Source organism: Protobothrops mucrosquamatus, unplaced genomic scaffold (genome assembly GCF_001527695.2).
Source record: "Protobothrops mucrosquamatus isolate PMUCROS unplaced genomic scaffold, P.Mucros_1.0 scaffold_91, whole genome shotgun sequence".
NCBI classification, from domain to species: domain Eukaryota; kingdom Metazoa; phylum Chordata; class Lepidosauria; order Squamata; family Viperidae; genus Protobothrops; species Protobothrops mucrosquamatus.
The window spans coordinates 165104-186463 of record NW_015386167.1 but is presented as its reverse complement, the minus strand read 5'-3'; the positions used below and the strand labels follow the sequence as shown (position 1 = coordinate 186463).

The 21360-nt window shown below is 35.6% G+C and overlaps 1 protein-coding gene across 1 annotated transcript in view; it reads left to right on the top strand.

The window, feature by feature from the left end:
• The window catches only part of DTL (denticleless E3 ubiquitin protein ligase homolog), a 25153-nt gene extending 7661 nt beyond the window's left edge, over positions 1-17492 (top strand). The window contains exons 8-15 of the mRNA XM_029283902.1: positions 1270-1343; positions 2720-2823; positions 4425-4529; positions 10751-10863; positions 13188-13277; positions 13933-14068; positions 15867-16672; positions 16977-17492. Coding sequence (XP_029139735.1) covers positions 1270-1343; positions 2720-2823; positions 4425-4529; positions 10751-10863; positions 13188-13277; positions 13933-14068; positions 15867-16672; positions 16977-17042 — 1494 coding nt within the window. The 3' untranslated portion in view covers positions 17043-17492. The remainder of the gene's footprint in view (positions 1-1269; positions 1344-2719; positions 2824-4424; positions 4530-10750; positions 10864-13187; positions 13278-13932; positions 14069-15866; positions 16673-16976) is intronic.
• Positions 17493-21360: the final 3868 nt, after the last annotated feature.

Here is a 21360-nt window from a genome sequence, read left to right as displayed (position 1 = left end):
ATTGGAATCACAGCGGGTAATATTTGGTTTTAATTCGGTTTTTATCGGGGTTTATTTTTGTATTTTTTGTATTTCTGTATTTTATTTTTTGTATTTTGTATTTTGTGTATATTATTTGTTTTTAATATGCTGTGAACCGCCCTGAGTCCTACGGGAGTAGGGCGGTATACAAATTAAATTATCAATCAATCAATCAATGTATGAGTCATTCTGTCTACTAGTCAGCTTCCAGGTGCAATTCAAGGTGCTGGTTACCACCTATAAAGCCATTCATGACACAGGGCAGATCATTTGTGGAACTGCCTGTTTGTAATTGAACAATTCCAGATGGTATCTAATGCTTCCACATTTAATTTGTTCCATAATAGCAATCTTGTGAGGTGGATTGGGTGGAGAAATCTGTACAATATCTAACATGCTTTGTGTTTCCTGCATGAAATAGTGCCATTTATGGGGACCCAGCTCCTCTTCTCTGTTGACTAGCATATCCCCTGAAATTCAAATGGTCCCAACCTTATTGGCCTTCTTTAAGATGTTGAAAATCTGGCTTTCTCTCCAGAGCCCTGAATCGGTGTAGAATGAGCCTGCTTGCAATGGGAATATGATTGTGTTAGCCTTGTATGCTGTATGCTCTTTGTTTCTATTTGTTTGTTGGGTTTCTCTCGCTCTCTCTATAGCCCAGAATCCCAGTGTACAGTGGGTATATAAATTGATTAAATACCTTTTTCTGCACTTTTCATAACTGTTAGGCAGTTGTTTCTTAGTTACGTTATGGCTTACCTTTGGAAGGTAGGCTTAAAAATAAATGCACTAGTTACATCATACTTTACAGCCTACCATATTTCACAAGGAATGACTTAGGCAGGGAACTTCAGAAAAATTGAATTATTCCAATTAAGTTGCATTCTGCATCCAAATAGATATGAATGACATCTTGAGAAGCTGGTTTTAATCATTTGTAAGGCATACAATGTAATCTCAATTATGCTGACTTAAAAATCAATATATCTGTATTCAGTGGGACTCAACAACAGATAAATGTGAATACAGTGGCAATTAGGTTTCCCTTCCTTTGTGTGCTTTTCTTTATACACAGTTGTTGCATCAACTATTGACATAGAGCCACAGTTTTTGAAATGTCAATAAATAATTACTAACTGGGTCAAATGGGAAGCTGTTTGTAGGAAATGTTCAAATCAATACTGAAATTAACTTTGTTATAGTATTAGCCTGCTGAGAAATGACTTCTTTTCTCATTCCTCTTCTAAGGATTTCCAGCAGAGTGTGACAGTGGTACTACTTCAAGATGAACATACCTTAATCTCAGCAGGGGCTGTTGATGGGTAATAGTCAATACTTCTGTTTCCAACATTTGTTTTTTAAATTCTTCTTTTGAGAAGCATTATGGATTTCTAATTTTGGTCTGTTTGCTCATTCCTGTAAAGAAACTTAACTGAAATGTCATAGAATTCCTCTTACCTGGGGAACAAGGACTTTCTGGGGGGGAAAACAGCAGATTTCTTATTTAGTTGTGTCATTATAAACTAAGCCATTTGTCAAACAAGGATCTATCCTATAGCTGAAGTGTAGCGGAAGATGGTGAAACACACTCTCCCACATTGTATAGGTTTTAAAGGCATATGATGTACTGCTGTCTCTCTTAGCAATTAAATAAATTGAGAAGATAATTTCTCAATCTTTGGGTCCTGTCAAATTCTTCTAGCTGGAAGGTGATAGATATCCTGATAGTAGTAACAAATAATATTTAATATATTGTATTACATTTATAATTGATTAAATCCCTCCGAGGCTGAGTTGCTGTATATCAGTACATGTCATTGTACTAACATAGGCCATTAGACAGGGTCACATTGCCCCATGAAATGTGCTATGTGCCTTGGGGATGTTCTTCCTCGATTGACAGTGCTGCCAGTGGAGGCCATTATTGATAGATCAGTTTCTTGCAAAGTAATACCTCTCCTGATGCTGCACCGACTATCACTAGACTTCTGGGCTCAGTGCAAAGTGCTGGTAATCACTTATAAAAGCCATATGTGATATGGCACTGGGCTGCATCAGACACTGTCTAATTAGAATTGAATCTGCCCATTTGGGAAGAACATTTTGGGAAGTACAGGTAAGAATTCCACTTTTCTTGAAGTTAGGGGGACATGAAAAAATCAACAGGCTTCTGTGGGCAGCTCCCATACTTGACCTATACCCTGTGGTTCATATAGTCCTCTCCCTCATGTCATTTAGAAAATTACTGAAAATAGTTTTATATTTTTTTATTGAAAATTGTTTAATTTCACTGAGTTGTTGAACCTAGCAAAGTGTTAGTGGTGTTTGTCTTGGGGTTTATTTTTTTAATATCTTGTAACCCATCCATAATATTTTGATTTGGGAGAACTATAACTGTTAAATAAATTAGATAAGTAGACAGACAGACATACTATGCTTCCTATTATTGTATTTCTCAATTTATATTGCTTCCCAGCCAGCTGAACAAATATCTTGAATAAAGGAATATTCTGTCCATCAATTAATCTTTTATTCTTGGCCTGAGTATTACATATGAGACTGGATTACGGCAAGCTTCCTTCACATGTTTTGGGATTATGGTTACTGAATTCACGTCAGATATATTTGGAGAACATCAAACTGAGGAAGACTTGATCATTGTATGGAATTCTGAAAAATTCTGTTTTCTTCATTTTAGTGTGATCAAAATATGGGATCTACGCAAGAACTACACTGCATACCGGCAGGAGCCAGTGCCATCCAGAGTTTTCAGCTACCCTGGGAACAGCATCCGTAAACTTGGTAAGGCATAACTGAATATTCAAGAAGGAAGACAATTAGGGTCAATCCAAAACAAAACAGATCTTTCTTTGCTTTTGCTCTGTTTTGTATTCATACCTTAGAATTACACTTTGAGCTGAGGTCATTTATCAAAATCTGTCTTAGCCTGATTTCAGAACTAGCTTTAGCAAAACAATGGCATTAGTGACCCGTTTGGTCACCTGTTTTGAGAGAATGGGCAGGATGAGTTAATTCTCTAGGTGTCAATAGTCTTCAGTGCTGCCACATTACCTTTTGGGATGGTCTGTGTAAACTGGAGCTTAAAGACAGTGTTTCCAGGATCCTGGAAGATGATTTTTAAAAAAGTCATGTTTTTGTTTTTGGAGAGGATACTATGATGGTTACTTATGCCCTAAGGGGCTATAAAAATTATTTTCTGGTCCTTGTGAGTTTCCATGTTCCATGAAGTCTCAGGCAGGTCATTAGGAGTTAATTAACACACTGATAGTATCCAGCTCTTTTACATCTAGCAGTTGCCATGCTAGATTAGTGTCGGCATTACTAAGGAACTAGATGAAAGCCAGTGGACTGAAGCTTAATCCAAATAAAGCAGAAATTCTGTTGGTGAGTGACCTGATGTTATAGTCAAAACCATTCTGTAAAGTATTGTAAATATGACTCATTATGACATTAATCACAACTGAATAATAAGAGCCTGCCTATATGCTTAGGTCTTCTCAGTGCTCTGCTCCTTCCTCTGAGGTGATGTAGGCAGAATTGAGGAGAGGGTTTTGTTAGACGCAATTTTCTCTTGGGGAATGCTTTTCAGACAGTTTTTTTTCTCCTGATGCCAAGCAAAGTTTTCAATTTCCCTGGGCTTTTAATTTTTAAGCAGTGATTTGGAACACTTTTTAGATACTTCTGATTTCTATCTTTTTTATATTTTCTATCTGATTTACATGGAGCCAGTTTGGTGTAGTGTTTTAAGGTGGCAGAATAGAAACTGGGAGATTCTGAGTTCTAGTCCACCTTAGACGCAAAGCCAGCTGGATGACCTTAAGCTAGTCACTCTCAGCCCTATAGGAAAGAGGCAATGGCAAACTGCTTCTGAAAAATTGTCAAGAAAATTGCAGGGATTTGCTCAGGCAGTCTTTGAGAAACAGTCTCGATTGAATGGAAGAAAAATAAAATCTGATTTCCACAAGCTATTATAGAAATGTTTTTACACTGCAATATGGGATGTGCTAAAATATTTTTTTAAAATATTTTTTCCTTTTATCAAATCCCACAGACTGACTAAATAAGCATAAGAGGTCAGTTTCCCTAGTTATAAAAAGACCAGCATTTACCAAAATAATGAAAACATGCAGTCTATTCCGCCTTCACAAAAAAAAGGCAAGCCGCCTCTTTGTATTGAAAGAACATAAAACGTAGATGAGTTTCACCACTGTAGGCTGCTTATACCTTAGTATCTTATTTGAAAGCACTTGCTGGAATTTTTGTGTTTAATCTTCTAATAAATACTAATAATCAGAGGTCTTAGATTCCTGCTCCTGGGATTAGCTGTTTCTTATCCAGCCTTTAAGGAGGGAAGTCTGACAACAGAATCTTCTGTATTCTAGGATATTCCAGTCTTATTTTGGATTCCACTGGTACCAGCCTATTTGCTAATTGCACTGATGATAATATATACATGTTCTGTATGCCGGGTCTGAAGAATGCTCCAGGTAAGTACTAATATTTTGGGATACAGGTTATCTGTACATCTTGATACTTAACAAGTTTAAAAAGCTATGGCTGATGCACTTACTGTATCTCTGGCAGTACGGTAGTACCATATGCATTTCCAGGAAAGGTAGTCCCATATATTTGATAAACTTTTGCCAAGCTGAGTGTCCATAGAATTGCAGTACGTAGTAGATTATACTTTACATTCAAATCTATCAGGACAGCTTCTATGAATCGCAGTACGAAAGTTTATAACCCTACAGATGTCTCCATACTCTGTTTTCCTTTTGACAAATAAGCTCAGTTGTCTGAGGACTACCTGTATATCTTTTCTCTGTATACTTATAGTCATTAGCAGCCCTTTACATTAATCCAGAGTGGAACCATTACATCTTATGAATTGTGAATTCATTTGCTAATTGTGCTTATCTCAAGCTAGGCTTGTTTATTTATCACCTCATTTTCAGAGTCTACAAAATTACCTCTCAGACCACAAGAGAACAGCAAATACTGAAAGGCTAACTTAAATGTGTTTGAAATGGTGGATTCTATTAAGTGTTCCTTGTGTTCTTCTGATTCTTTTTTTCTAAATCATTGCTCTCCCCCCCCTTTTTGGGGGGGGAGGAAATGGAAATAAAATTCATGGAAATTGGTTTATATTCCAACATCTACCTTTATGCTATATTCTGTAATTCTGCAAGAGTCAGAAGATTCAGTAAATTGATTTTTCTGAAGGATAGATCAATAAAATCTACAAAACTTCAATTGCTGCCTTTTTCCAGGTGGCAATGCCACAATCCATTCCAGAATATTTTGAAAATGTAAAAAATTGTTTTTTGTTTTTTTTTTTTGCTATGGAAGTATCACTGGTAAGGACTTGGATTTTTAGAAAATGGGAAAGGTCAGAAAAGGAAAATACTTACATCCATTTTTATTTGAGTGTTCCTAATGGAAGGTTACCAAGCAGAAAGAAAACAAATCCATGCAGAATTGGAAAACTTTGGTTCAATTTTTGTTATCTCTAAAGATTTCTAATGTTTTGATTGTAATCTAGTCTAAGTTGGTTGATCTGGCATAAGTTGGTTAATCTTGTTTTTTCTATCTTGTTCTACCTATTTCTCTATTTTTGTTCAAACAATATTGTAAAATGCTCTATGCCTCTTGGTAATTGTAATAGCATCTTGTTTTATAATAACCTTGTAGATACATTGCTTACTCATAACTCCAAAAAATATGCAGTTTTATAAAGCTGTCTTCATGGCTGCATGGAGATAATACTGAATTACTGCAGGTGAATTGATATATTTGTAATTGTAATCATCTTTCCTCAGCCTGATACTTTCACATATATTGCAAATGCAGTCCCCAGAACTTTCACCCTTGGTACATCTAACAGATACCAGAATAAAGAAAGCTGCTCTAAATGGTCAATTCATTTCTTGGTTCTGTCACTCTACTCCTACTAGAAGAAGATTATTTTGCATTTCAAGGCCCAGATAGAAGAGAGAGAAAAATTAAGTTGGATCTGCCTATCCTGACTGTCATGGTCTCTTTCAAGTCAAACACAGAAGAGCCTGCACTGGACAAATGTCAGCCTGAGGAATTGGAGAGCAATTAACTACCTAGGGTCAATCTTGCCAATAATCACTGGGAGAATCAGTATGAATCAAATGACAGAGGTGCCAATTCCAAGCAGTGCTATCCCTGAGAACATGTTACAAACTCCAGAGAACCAAGAATGGCATATTCTCAGAGGAATTCTGCTCAACTCATTGAGAAACAAGCTAGCAATAACCTTAACTGAACCAATACTACTATAACTGACAACAATTGGTTTTTCCATTGGGAGCAACTGCTTAAATTTTAGTTCCATATTTTCATGACTTTGAATCCTCTGTGCCACCCGAATCTCAGTTTTTTGGTTCCAGAATTGGCTGACTAACCTTTAAACAGCTTTTGGACTTATGATTTACCCATGCTCTGATTTGACTTTGGACTCTTACAGACAAGACTTTTGATTTCCTGTGTAGCACTGCTAGGGTGTGTGAGCAATTGCACATGCCAACACTCTGCCTACTAAAGCGTGAAAATGTTTGCAAACTTGAAAATGCTTGCTTACCTTGCTCCTTGTGTATTCAACCTGAAACAGAACAAAGCAACATGCTAATTGCTCTGACAGAGGACAAGAAGAAGATAGATCAAGCTTCTCTCTCTTATGGTTCCTTTGGAAATGATGGGTGGGCAATTCTCAGTGTTATAAAACAATAGAAAAATATTCTGCTGAATTTGTATGCCGAGAAAATGGTAGAATGAGTGGCCAATCTATAATAATAAAGTTGGAAGGGACCTTGGAGATCATCTAGTCCAACCCCCTGCTCAGGCAGGTAACCCTATACCATTTCAGACAAATGGCTGTCCAGTCTCTTCTTAAAAACTTCTAGTGTTTGTGCATTCACAGCTTCTGGAGGCAGGTTGTTCCATTGATTAATTGTTCTAACTGTCAGAAAATTTCTCCTTAGTTCTAGGTTGCTTCTCTCTTTGGTAAGTTTCCATCCATTGCTTCTTGTCCTGCCTTCAGGTGCTTTGGAGAATAGTTTGACTCCCTCTTCTTTGTGGCAGCCCCTGAGATATTGGAACACTGCTATCATGTCACCCCTAGACCTTCTCTTCATTAAACTAGACATACCCAATTCCAGCAACCGTTCTTTATATGTTTTAGCCTCTAGTCTCCTAATCATCTTTGTTGCTCTTCTCTGCACTCTTTCTAGAGTCTTAGGTTTCCTTACTGGTAGCAATTCTGATGCAGGCTTCACATAACATGGTTTGAAGCCATGTTTAGACAGTACTATGAAGAGAATGTTGGATTATAATATTTACGTCCATAAGCATCTATCCATCCATCCATCTACATCTATATACCATAGTTTTCTTTTCAATACTGATCAGAGGGTCTCTAACTTTCTGTGCTGAGTCTAGGAATCTGACATCCCATTTGTCCCTGCAGAATGTCCATTGCATATAACTCTCTGCTACTGACAACTCAGAATTCTTTGGGGCATTAGTTTTAAAGCTGTTAACGGTGTTTAAAAATAGCCAAGTAAACCATATCTCTGTGTCATTGCACATCCTTCTTAAGAAATAAGATACCAGTTTCAGGAAATGAGAAAAGCAGCAATTTCCCTACTGGATACTGAAACCTCAGTGTCTACTTCAGAGGTGCCAAATGTGAAAAGTTGTAAACAAACCACCATATCGTTAACCTCAGAGATAAACAGTTCAAAACTTACATTCCCTGAAGAAAGAAATAAGTGAACATAAATAAAAAAAAACATTTCAAAAAATCTACTCTGAATATCTTTAATACATATTTATTTATATTTTTGCAACATTTTAGAAGTTCTGTGTTAACACAGGAGTCTACTATGTCACATAGGAACTCGTTGAGTATTTGCTATATTCAGGAATAAGGATCTGATACTGTTTACAGATGTGTTCCAACATGAAAGTGTGGTCATTTCAAGATTGAACGCTAATTTCGAACTTAAAATAGTTCTATACAATTGAAACTTGAAACGTTTTACAAACCTCTAGTGGCAAGTTTTATTTTGCTGCACTGAGTAAACTTTATGTCTTCTCTGCTCCTTTTTCTTTGATTGTGAGTATTCCATGTTCTTCCAAATATCTTAGCTGCTGGTCCTAGCTCTTTAAGAAAATTGCCTGAGCTGAAAAAAGTCTCTTAATTATTTCTCATATTACTTAACTGTGGTTATATTTTTAGCTTATCTTATAGTTCCTCTTTTACTTCAAAGGAATGTTTGTCCATTGTTAAGATATTCTAGACAACCATAGAAATTGAAGCCACTTAGGCTATTAAATCTAACCCTCCATTAATGTAAGAATCCAAATAACAGCTTTCAGATAGCTCTCTGGCTTTAGTGAATTAAATCCAGTGAAAAGCAGCTGTCAGCTCTCTGGGTAATTTGTTTCACTTACAAATTGCTCTTACTATTAAAAGTTTTTCCTAACAATTCAGTCGGAATTTGTCTTGTAGCTTAAGTCCAGTATTCTGTGCCCTGTAGTCTGATATAAAATAGATCTTGGCCCTCTTCTGTATTTGCACATATTGATGATATGTAAACTTTTCAGTTCCTTCAAACTCCTCTCATAGGCTTTAGTTTTCTAGTCCTTTGAGCTTATCATTAGTCCTGAATGTTTTCTAGTTTACTCAATTCTTAAATATAGTTCCCAGGACTAGACAATGTTCTTCAGATGGAATCTGATAACACAGAATAAAACAGAAGAATTACACTGGGATATAAAAGGTATGCAGATAGTCCTCTATTTACAAAGTTCACTTAGTGAATGTTACAACAGCACTGAAAAAAGTGATGACCGTTTTTCACACGTACAACCATTGCAGCATCCCAGTCACATGATCCCAATTTGGATGCTTGACAATTGACTCATATTTATGATGGTTGCAGTGTCCCAGGGTCACATAATCACCTTTTGCCACTTTCTGACAAGGAAAGTCTATGGGGAAGCCAGATTCACTAAACAACTGTGTTACTAACTTAACAATGATTCATGATTCACTTAACAACTGTGGCAAGAAAGATCATAAAATGGGGCAAAACTCACTTAACAATTGTCTCGCTTAGCAACATAAATTTTGGGCTCAATTGTGGTTGTAAATTGAGAATTACCTGTACTTCCATTGATGCAACCTAAATCAAATATGCATTTTTCTGATCACATCACAGTGCTGGCCCATATTCAAATTTGCAGTTAGCTACTTTTCTATTTTTCTCCTTAAGTTCTATTTACACATCAGATGTCCTTCAGATTGTATTTCTTTATTTTATTTGTTTCCTAAGTGAAGAAAATTTTAATTTTTCTCTGTAATTTAGTTTTGAAATTTATTTCTATTTTACGGTAAGATATTCCATGTGATTTTTGTCTCATTAACACATTGATAATTGTTCTCTATATCTCTTCATCCAAAACATGAATAGAAATATCGAAGAGTACAGAACCCAGGTCCGAATCTTCTGGCACCACATTCAATACTTCTATTTCAATGAGCATAAAAGTAAAATTTCTGAGCTAATTGTGTAGCCACTTAACTGTCATTCCATTCAGCCCACATTTAAACAGCTTGATAATCAGAATGCCATGAGGTATTTTGTCAAATTCTTTGCTGATATGAAACTTCATCCTGTCTGCGAGCATTTCTACAATCTGATCAAAATACGATTAGTCTGGCAAAACTGGTTTTCAAAAACCACGTTCTAATTTCTGGTGCTTATTACATTACTTTCAAGTTGCTTACAGATAAGTCTCTTATCTCCCTCAGAATCTTCCCACTTATCATTATTATCCTAACTGGTCAATATTTTCCAGCCTCTTCTTTTCCCTTGTTCTGAGCACATTTGCTCTCTTCTCTTCTACTCTGGCACTTCACCCGTTCTCCAGGATATCTAAAATATAATACATGAGGGTTCAGCCAGACAATCAACTACTTCCTTCAGTACTCTGGGATGGAATTAATCTACCTCTGGAGATTAATATTTATTCAAAATTAAGAAATTAATTCATAATTTTCTCACAATGTTTCTATCAAGCTCAAAATTCAGTCTTGCCCTTTTCTTTACCTCCTTTCAACTTCCTAATAGAACATACTGTATATTTGTTTGTTGGAGAAAACTGAACCAAATAGCTGAGTTTCTGTGTTTTTTCTTTATTGTTATGCTTATTGTCTTCTTCACTTAACAGCAGGTATATCAATTCTTTACCTTTACTTTGAATATATTTAATATTAATTGTTAATTCTTGTTAATTGTAATATTCTTTGTTAAGCTCATTTTTTTTTGCTTTTCCTTTCCATTTCAGGGCTATTGTCTATATACTTTTCTTTTATGATCTGCCTTCTTTCCATCATCTATATATGTCCTATTTATTTTTAAATCTTCACTCTTCAAGGGGAAGAGTAATTTGTCTTTGAATATCCTAAAATCTCAATTTATATCATTTTGATAATTATGTATACAAATAGGGTCATTGGCAATAAAACTTTGATTACTCTGCTTGTGAGAGAAATGCTACTAAATGGTTTAGAGCCTTCTCTATGTAAAATACTAAATTATGTAAAGGATTTATCCTCAAATTTAGCTCTAAGTTATATATGACTGTTTTTTGTTTGTTTTTTGTTGAATTACAGTGTCAGTTTTCACTGGACATCAAAATTCCAGTTTCTATGTCAAATCCAGCATTAGCCCAGATAACCAGTTTTTAATCAGTGGTTCAAGTGACCAGTGTGCCTATATCTGGAAGGTAAGTAGTGTTGGCTCTGACTATAACATTGCTATGTTATTTCTGTGTTCAGTTTGTGCAGGACAGATGGATATGTAGGCACAGAGGGAAGATAATAAGATTCATTGAACCATGTTTCCAGCATACTGTGTCTAAAGTACACAGCTGTCAAATCTGAATACAAGTCCAGATATAAAACAGAGTTAGCTTCCCTCCTCTACCTTCTCTGTGTTTTTAGTTGCTGATCTTAAACTGGTTTTAATAGATCTTTTAAAAAATCTCTTTTCAGTTCTGTTTTTCAGCAATTAAAACAAACTGAAGGTTCTTGCTTTATATTTAACAAGAGTCTACATTAACCAAAGTTAAATGGTCATAATTGTTTTTATTTTTTTTAACCTAATCATTTCCCAAGGTTTATAAACTGAATCACAATTAGGTTTCTTTCTCTTCCCCTATCTCTATGATCCTCAGTTTCCAGGAGTTAAGATTTTATTATAATAGTTCAGTCAGAATTTTTAGTAACATTTGCCAATATTGGCTGGCAGCTTAGAAACTTTAGTTTACATGCCAAGCATTCTGTGGAGAAATGCATATGTTTCAGTATAATTTTCACATCCAGTGACATATATTAGGGCATTTCAGATTAACCCATCTAGTATAAAATAAGCAAAATTAAGTGCTTTTATTAAATTATATTTCTAAAATAATCAAATATGATAAAAACTCATTTAAACAAAGAGTGGGTATGTTCTTTACAGCAACCTCCTTTTGTTTTGTACTTGATTCTGTTGACTTAGTGTTCAGGAAGCCTAACTAAGTGCTCCTTAAACATTTTGTAAGAACCCTGAGAAATTGCTCTCTCAAAGTTTGTGATCCCTGGGCTTCTTGAATACTAAGATTATTAACATCAAATATCAAAATCTAAATGGCTCTAGGAATGTTTCATCACCACCTAGTTAACCAATGTTTGCATATTCCTTCTTACCACAATGTTGCCTCTTCAAAAACATTTTCCTGAAAAGGATGGAATTTTCAAAAACATAAACATTCAGGGCAAAATATGAAGCATGAACTGTTTCATGCTAACATCTACATAATTTTTGAGTCATGCAATTTGTTTACTTAAAACATTTATATAGTTGCCTATCTTAAAAACAACTCTGGGCAGCTTATAACCAATACAAATATATATATTATAAAACTAAAAACAGGAAACCTGGTGCCACAGTCACACTTCTGATGCATTCACATTTTTGTCCAATCCCGACTTCACCTTATCCCAAAACTTGCTAGGTTTTAAGTGGAAGGTTAGAATGGTAGCGGCCTGGCAGATCTCAGAGGGAAGGAAGTAGTATTCGAAGTGAGGCTACTGCAGTAAAGAATAATAGTATAACTTCCTGTGATCTTGATGCTATCCCTTTGTTGATGCAGCCTAGGACTGCATTGACCTTTTGGAAACTACAGCACATCGCTGACCCATATACTTAAGCAGTGGTCCAGTATGACACCTAGATCTCTCTCATAAGCACTATTGTTGAGCTAGGTATAGAACTCATTTGAGATATCATGGTTTTATGCTGAGAATCTGAAAAAAGATAATCACATTTATGTTGATCAGTGGACATCACAGGAGATCTGTGTATGTATTTTAAAGATTTTAAATTGGTTGAAAGTAGAGGTTTAGTGTGCTACATAATTCATCAACTTACCTTACAATGAAGAATAGGAAAACTATTTACACTGGGTGAAAAATGTTCAAAATTTGGACTGTACAGCATTGGTCTTCTTAGTTTTACCCACAATCTGGGTTTTGAATATAGAATTTAGCTCACAGATGTAGCTACAATGTTCATGCATTTCTTCAGAATGTGTTTGGTTTCTCTACTTCCTTTTGTCCTTTAACTAATAATACATGATAGAAGCTGTTCTTTGATAACTTGCATCAGCTTTCTCTAACCTGAATTCTCTAGATATATTGCACAGTTTACAGCTGACTGGAGTAGTCCAGCCAATTTGGATATTAGCTAGGGATGTCTAGATGTCTAGAACAGGGGGCCCCAACCCCCGGTCCGTGGACCAGTACTGGGCCGCGGCATGCCAGCAACCGGGCCACACAAACAAGCAAAGCCCCATCTGCGAGATGCAGGCAGCACACAAAACCACACACCCTCCGGTCCGTGGAAATACCTCTCTCCACAGAACCAGTCCCTGGTGCCCAAAAGGTTGGGGACCTCTGGTCTAGAAGCTCAAGTGTCCTACCTTTGAATTGTGTGCCTTGTGCTAGTCATAAATAAATTAATAATCTTCCCTAATAACTTTTTTTTATTCTTGTTTATTCTACATAGGTATCTGAACCACAACGTCCTCCAATGGTATTTCATGGCCACCTGCAAGAAGTTACTTCTGTTGCCTGGTGCCCATCTGACTTCACTAAGGTTTCTTTCTGGTGTTTTGTTGTTTTTTTTAGTTCTATTCCATTTTCTTTTTTTGCAAAAATAAAAATGTAACTATTTTATTTTGTTTATAAGAGAAGACATGGATGGCTATTTTTAAAGGTTCTTTATCCCAGACATTTGGAATAAATTTCTTATTTCCTTATATATATATCTTCATGCTTTTCCTAGAAATCTTTGGTCCTCAAATGGCTTCTCTTACTCCTTTTTACAATGCAGATTAAGCGTGTATATAGAAATCAGTTCTTGCTATATTGTAAAGTATAATGTAATGAAATGGTTGACTGATCAGAAGTAAGAATACAAAGTTTGATAGGACTTCCTAAGTGAATGCAGTATGGCATTACTTTTTTCTAGGCTGAGGTCTGCATTCCCTCTGTATATAACATACATGGGGCATACTGTAAATATGGGCAAGCCTAAGAAAAAATGTATTTAGAAATAGTGATCCATTAATTCCATTAATGGGTGATACTGATGATTTTTAGGGAGTGTTCCTTAAAAGAAATACCAGTTTCACCCAGTGTGGGTACTGTAAATTGGATAGTAAGGGCCATAAGCAACCAGTAATTTGCCTGCTCTTACCTTTTACATTCTATATTTCAAACAGTGCAATATTTGTCATGCTATTTTTCAGATTTCCACTTGTTCAGATGACAACACTATCAAGATTTGGCGCTTGAGGCAAAGCACTGAAGAAAAGACCTGGACAGACAAAACCAGCTTGGTTGGTTGGACTGATCAAAAGAGAGTAGTAGAACAAAACAAAATGGGTAAGGCCTTGTGAATTAATGATAGCTTTTCTCTAATGTTGATTTAGATCTTAGAAAACTGTTATTTACAAAATAAATTACAAAACATAATTTATTCCTTATTTTTTCTAAATTCAGCCTGTATGAATTATACAATAATCTGTATGAATTATAAAGAACATCACTTTTATGTTGCAGTGTATATTAATAATGGGAAGAACTTACAAGCTGCAATAGAACCTATTGCAATTCTCATTTCCAACAAATTTGTTGCATACATTTGCCAAAGTAAAAATTAAAAAATATACACAATCAAAAAGGCAGTAGAAATCAAAGGATTGTGCAAAATTGGGTTTTATAATAAAATATTCCAGGAAATAAAACCTATGTTTCAATCAATATAAAGATTTCTGAAGTAATTTTGTTAGAAATAGGTTAGTTTAATAATCAATGCAATATTTCAAATTCTAAATCTATATGATGCTGAACACATTATAGGTTGTTTCCAGTATCCTAAATATGAAAGTTTTTACCAGTAGTTAACAATTGGTTCTGTCTAAACAAATTCATTGGTGCATGAATAGAATAACAGTTGTAGCAAGGCATATTTCTTTTGGCCTCACGTGCTTTGCGTAAGGAGAATGTCATTCTTAACTCTAGCTTGCAAAGAGGGGTAAATTTACAGGGTAAAGAATGTATTGTTAGACATTAGTCTTTAAACTTAGTGTTACAATAGGGTCTTCTCTTCTATCTATTGACTGCAACTCACAGCACAATCATATGTGATAGATCTCTTTTATCTCTCGTTTTCAACGAAGTTCCCTCAAAATGAATTATGTTGGTATCTCTGAGTGAGCTTTGCAAATGACATATTTCTAGCTGTAGGAATGGCAGTAAATTGTTCTGTAAACATAAAATTCCTATGCAGGAAACTTGCAGAACAATAGGAGGGTATGTGCCAGTTCTCTTTCATGCTGCGAGTATCTCACGTGCACATATACATCATTGTTCTCCTAGGAAACTTTAAAAGAATCACTTCCTATTCCCATAGATAAAGAAGGATATTTAATCCTTTGGTCTGAAAACTGCAAGTGATGTGCATGCTGCATCTTTATAAAGTTGGCAGTAGTATTATATAAAATGCCTTATCTTCTAATTCTCCTTCATTTTCTCCTGAAACAGCTTAGAAATGGGAAAGGAAGTCCATGAACTTAGCAAACATAAGCAGGCTTCCTTTTGAGACTTTGGTTCTTGAATACAAAGCATATGCTAAATACATAAAATAGTTATTTGCACCGATTCATATTGTCTTAACCCCAGTTCTATTTCAGGGCTGCCTAGATAAAAGCATGCAAGCTGTTTGTACTTCCTCTCCCCCTCCCATTCACTGGCACAGACAGTGGTACTGTGGCTGCTCAGGAATTACATATGCACAGACTTTGCTAACAGGCTTTCTGAGATTTTAATATTTGGGAAAGGCAAATTCTGCAAGCAAAAGGAATTCCTTGAGCAGGACCTTTGTTCTTTATGCAACTGCCTGATCTTTTCAGACTTTATCGTTTTGTATCTTGTCTTTTACCACAAAAACCCTTGCCAAGATGCATTGAATTTTCCTAGAAGTAAAGTATTTCCAAATAACTTTATATACATTTTCCTAAGTAGCAATTCTTAAGTTGCCTATTAAGAAAACACAGGAAAAAACCTTCAAATCTGAGTCATTCAGATTCTAAATATTTAAATATGTCTAGTGTGCAACATTGCTGTATTTTTTTCTTCATGTTACTTTATCTTCACTAAAGCTGCTTTGTTTTCCTTTCAGAAGTTCTTAGCAGCAGGCATGGGACTCCACCTAAAGTTCTTCCAATAGGCAGCCCTCTTATTTCTTCACCACAGCCAGCTGCTTGTGCTCCAACTTATACAGGAGATCTTCCGCTTCCTACCAGCACACCAACATCATCATCTGCTAGGACATCAACCATCTCAATTTACACCTTTACTCCTGCAAAGCAGAAAGTTACTTCAACCACTCCTTCAACTACGTCCATTCAACAGTGGGTTACAAAGATTCCAAATTCATCTCCGCCTATAAAGGAAACAAAGATAGTTTCTCCACAGATAGCTGCAGCAGATATTCCTGACATTCCCTTTGCTTCCAGGTCACCACACTTGAGGTCAGAAACACGTGCCAAGAGAAGGTTAGAATCCAGTAGGGAAGAAAATATGATGTGTCTCAAAAGCTGTAACTGTATGACTGAACATCACCCAGAGTCTAAGAAATCCAGACTGGAACAGTTCACTTTGGCAGCAGGTTCAAAGTCTTGTAGAAGAAACTACCCTACTCTTAATGAAGAAGTACAGAATATTCAAAGCTTGAAAGAGCCCTTTTCTCCTAGCAATCCTTGTTCTTCTGCCATCTGTCTAAATTTTTCACATCTTACCAAGACATCTTGTGAGAAGATGGTTGACAAGGAGAATGGTTCACCTGACAGAAGAACCTGGCTGTCTGATTTGGGAAATAAATTACGAACTAACAAGATGAATAACTCAAGCGAGTCATCCTCATCATTACAGAATCCAAGCACAAAACGAATGGAAGCTAGGACAGGAGCTACATCACCAGGGCCCGTAAGTAAATTACACATGATTGCTAAAACACCTTTGTCAATTTGGTCAAAATTCTTCTTATAAGTATTATATATTATAGTAAAAGCTATAACAAGTAGCAAAAGGGTTTCTTTGTTACAACAAGTAGGAAGAGAGGACTAAACCAATGTCAAATTAAGTCAGCATTCATGTATGATAATTAGCTAGCTGCTAATATAGAGAAATTGATTAGAATGACTATGGAAAGGACGAAACTGTAAAGATGAGACCTTTTATGCTGGTAATTATATTTGACTAGATATTCCTTTTGTTTTTAATCTTACAGATTATAACTACAATAACAATGAGGAAGATTTGTACATACTTCAAGCGAAAGTCACAAAAAAACTAAAGAATTATGTTTCAAGTGTGCCTTAATGCTGAAACACGCTTTTTATTAATCCAGCTGGATTTAGTTTTATCCACAAAAAAGATACTCATGCATCTTAATTAAAACTAATACTTCCTTTTTTATTTTTTTCTATTTAGCATCTTGCATTTAATTAGTTAGTACACTAATAAAATGGAGAAATAGGCTCAATGGATGAAACAGCCAATCCCTTTGATTGTAAGATTTAAGTTTATTTTTTTATGCTAAATTGCAGAAAATATTTTCTCAAACCTTTTTTGAATATGCTTTTATCTGTTTGAATGTACTTTTAATTGCTAAATTAGCACATAATGCAAAAGAAAAAAGGAACCATCCATTCAAGAATGCTTTACTTGATCTGCCTTATACTAAAGGAAATGCCTTTATTTTGTGCTTCACAGTGTCCCATTGTTGTACTGGTGTAAAAATATTTTCCTATAAAGTACACTTTTCTTAACATTGCAACTCTTTTTCTTCTTTTGCAATGGAGCAGATAATAAGCAGGAGAGACAAAAATGTACTGCGCACTCCTGAACAAAATCTGACCCTTGAATTCTGAGGCAAAGTGATGAAAAGCTAAACTTTTGGCTAGATCAGGGGTAGGCAACCTTGGCTCTTTTATGACCCGTGGACTTCAACATGGCTGGCTCAGGAATTCTGGGAGTTGAAGTCCACGGGTCATAAAAGAGCCAAGGTTGCCTACCCCTGATCTAGATGATTGTTTTGTGTTGAGCGTTTACCTTTTCATAGCACAGTCAAATTCCTAAAATTGATATATGTTGCCATGTACATCACATTAGGAGTATATAGGTCATTAACTGCAAGAAAAAATAGTGTAATTTCATATCAAGTGATAATGCAGGCAAACAAGTCAAATAAATAAATCAGCAATTCCCACGGTCATTCAGTCATTGGCTCACTACAGAAAGTAATTTTATCTTCTTTTAACAGATTTGTTTTAAATCTCTCCCTATATGTACTGACTAGTGACTGCTAATTCAGATCATACCCATATTAATCATGTGCATGGATGTGCTGAGATTCTGTATTGACTTGTGCTCTGCTCTTACACAATTGGTATATATACAGTTAATATATATACACACACATACACACACACACCCACTTAAGCTAATGTATGTACTACATGTGCTTTGTTTAAATTCACTTGGGCTGCAGTTTATTAGATTACAGATTTCAGAGGACCCTTGTATTCGTTACAAGTGGTTTTACACTTGTCATCCCTCTGAAATTTATTTCTGTATTGGTGCAAGATGCATTTTGTAATTTAGAGCTCTGCAGGCTGTTCCCATTCATTTGATTTAGAAGTAAATCTTCTACTATGTCAATGATGCAGTGTAACCTCATCTTTTTCCTCTTTTCTAAGAAAATGTTTTTCAAAATGATTAAATTGATTACAAGAAATTTGACACGGTTGTACTATTGTTTTACATTTGCAAATTGGAAGAACTAAAATTTTTTTAAAATGGAGATTCTGTGTGTAAAAGATTAGGTTGGCATCTACCTACTTAGAAAGAAGATACAATCTGTCCCAAATGCCCATGTTTCTTTTGCATGTGAAACAACGTTTTTCAAACTCCTTGTTAAAAAAAAAAATTAGGAAAATAAGACAGAAGCTTCTCTACATTGTTGAATGTTTGGCTTGATAGGAGCGTGCTAGGCTATACAATCCCTGTTTCAATTGCATGTCTGCACAGGTTTTGTTATATTTGTTTTCTATTTTTCCTCTAATATTACTCCAGTCGTATTATTCAATTAAATTGCTTAAGTACTTTAGATTAAACACTGATTGACATTGTACGTATAAGGTAATCAGGTAAAAACTCAACTGAGTCTTTTCTCACATTTTCTGTGTGACATTGTTTCTGGCAGTTTTTTAGGGCCCTGCTATAAGGCCCATGTCATCAAGTTTAAGAAAAAAGCGGGATATATTTCTACTGTCATTTAAAAACCTCGTCTGTAAGTATTGATTCAACCTTAATATTTGCCTGACCTTCTCCTAGGCATATTCATTTGTCTACCTATATGAAGTGGCTGTGTGTGACATTTGCATGTGTGCTATTGGAAGAATACCATTACTGGTTTTTTTTTAGTACATACATATATAAAGGGAAAAATAGCACAAATGATATAAGTACAGGGGAATTAGTTTCTGAGAATTCTGATTGGAAGGGTATGAGAGGTAAGCAAAAGGAGGGAAGTAAAGTGTTAGGTCAGATAAGGCATATGCAGTCCCTATTGAAAAAAGTCATTGAAAAAAGTATATAAATATTGTATGTCTGTTAAGTCAGAGAAAATGCACTATAACTTTAATAGAACTTAATTCTGGAAAGTTTTGCATGAACATGGAGTTGGTTGGTTGCTGAATACAAAAATAATGGAACATGATACAAATACAGGTAACCACCGAGTTACAAGCATTCACTTAACATTTGTTCAAAGTTATGCAACAAGCGCTCCCTATATCATAGCCTGAGTGAGGGGTTGTTAGTTCTAGGGAACTTTGTCTTATCTAATCTAATCCCATCAGCTCTAAGCTTCCTGGTGCCAGTCTTTCTGAAAGGATTATCATATCTGCCTTTCTACAGAGCTGGTTTCTGCTTGGGGGAGGGAGACTTGGGGCTATTAAGAAAAACTGGGCATGCTTTTCTGCCTTTTTAAGATCCTTTGAGGAAATATAATATTCTGCCTTTTTAATATTTCCTTCTCCAAGAGGGGTGACTTCCCACACGTTTATATGTGTGTTATGTATGTGTACACTTTTGAGAGCAGGCAACAGAAATTCATTTTTAATGTGCCAGTGTGCCACAGTAAAAAATGATAACCTAATAAAGGTTATCCTATCTTACATGTATAAGACACTAGACTGGGGAAAGCTGGCCTATTTCAACTATCAGAAATTCCTCAAGGTCTCACTAGAGCTCTTCCCATTACCTGCTGCTTGATTTGTTCCATGGGTGGTTATGGAGATAGAACAATGTTCCTTGACACATATCTTCACTGGGATTACTGTCTCTCCCCAGTCAATTTAACTGCTTGTGTTGTCTAAAGACTAATATCTATGAACTGATCTTAAGCTTACTTGAGTCTCAACAAAGTTTATAGATATAATGAAGTGTCCCTGTATATTATAGCATCAGGGTTTTTTTTTAGTAATCAGTATTCTACTTTTGCTACCACTGATTTCAATAGAAGTATAACTCTTCTGGCTAGTCTATGCTAAACTTGGGCGGTGTTTCCAGAAGAGGAATTTTCCAAGAGAGGCTTCAAAAAAGTTTCCGAGAATGAATAATGGATTTTTCTGCAATTGGGGAATAGAGTAGAAGAAAGAGATAAGCTGTTGAATCTCTTTTGATTGTATTTTTGGGGGTGGGTGGGAGGAAGGTACAATTTGTAGAGGATAAGATTGTTAACATAAAACAGTAGAAAACAGTTGTTTATTATTGATTAATCTTTTCTAGGATTTACATTATCAGGCCTCAATCCTATGAGATTAAAAACATTTCATAGTAAATACCTCTGAGCACGTGCAAAATAGTTGGTATGTTTCCCACGAGCTATGGAAATTCAGATTCTAATATAGCTTTCCTTATCAATCTGATGTAAAATATATGTTGGAATCAGGATTAGGGTTGTAATAGTAGCTTCCTTTTCATCCCAAAACAGGACAGTATTCTGAATAGAAGTTTGTGCTCGCATGAAGACAAATATTGCATGTGATAAATGCTAAAAGAAACTAAATTCTGACGCTAAGTCCGTCCATGGACATAACATTGTGTGTATGTACAGGAATGTTGTCTCACCAGCCAGGCAAGCAAACTGCAAATCTGAGTGTTATTTACAGGCTCTATTTCAGATCCTTGAAGAAAGGATCTGAGCTGTCATTGCGGTCTGTTGTATCTTATTCTTTTTAATACTGATTAATTTGAAATAACAGCTTCACAGTGTTTCTGCTCAGCCACACTTACATGTTCTCCTCTTTGATTTATCAGTTGCCTAATATGAAGATGGCCATTTTGTTTATTGTTCAATTCAAAGCTAAGTCAGTAGATTGCCCTTTCTTCAAGGTATCCCTTATTTCAAGGGTATACTATAGAATGATGTAAAGAAGCACAGGAAGGATTAGCAACAGCCTCAATATCACCCATCACCTGGTCTACAGTCTAAAGCAGGGGTTCTCAACCTTGGCCACTTTAAGACTTGTGGACTTCAACTCCTAGAATTCCTCAGCCAGCTTCTGGGAGTTGAAGTCCACAAGTCTTAAAGTGGCCAAGGTTGA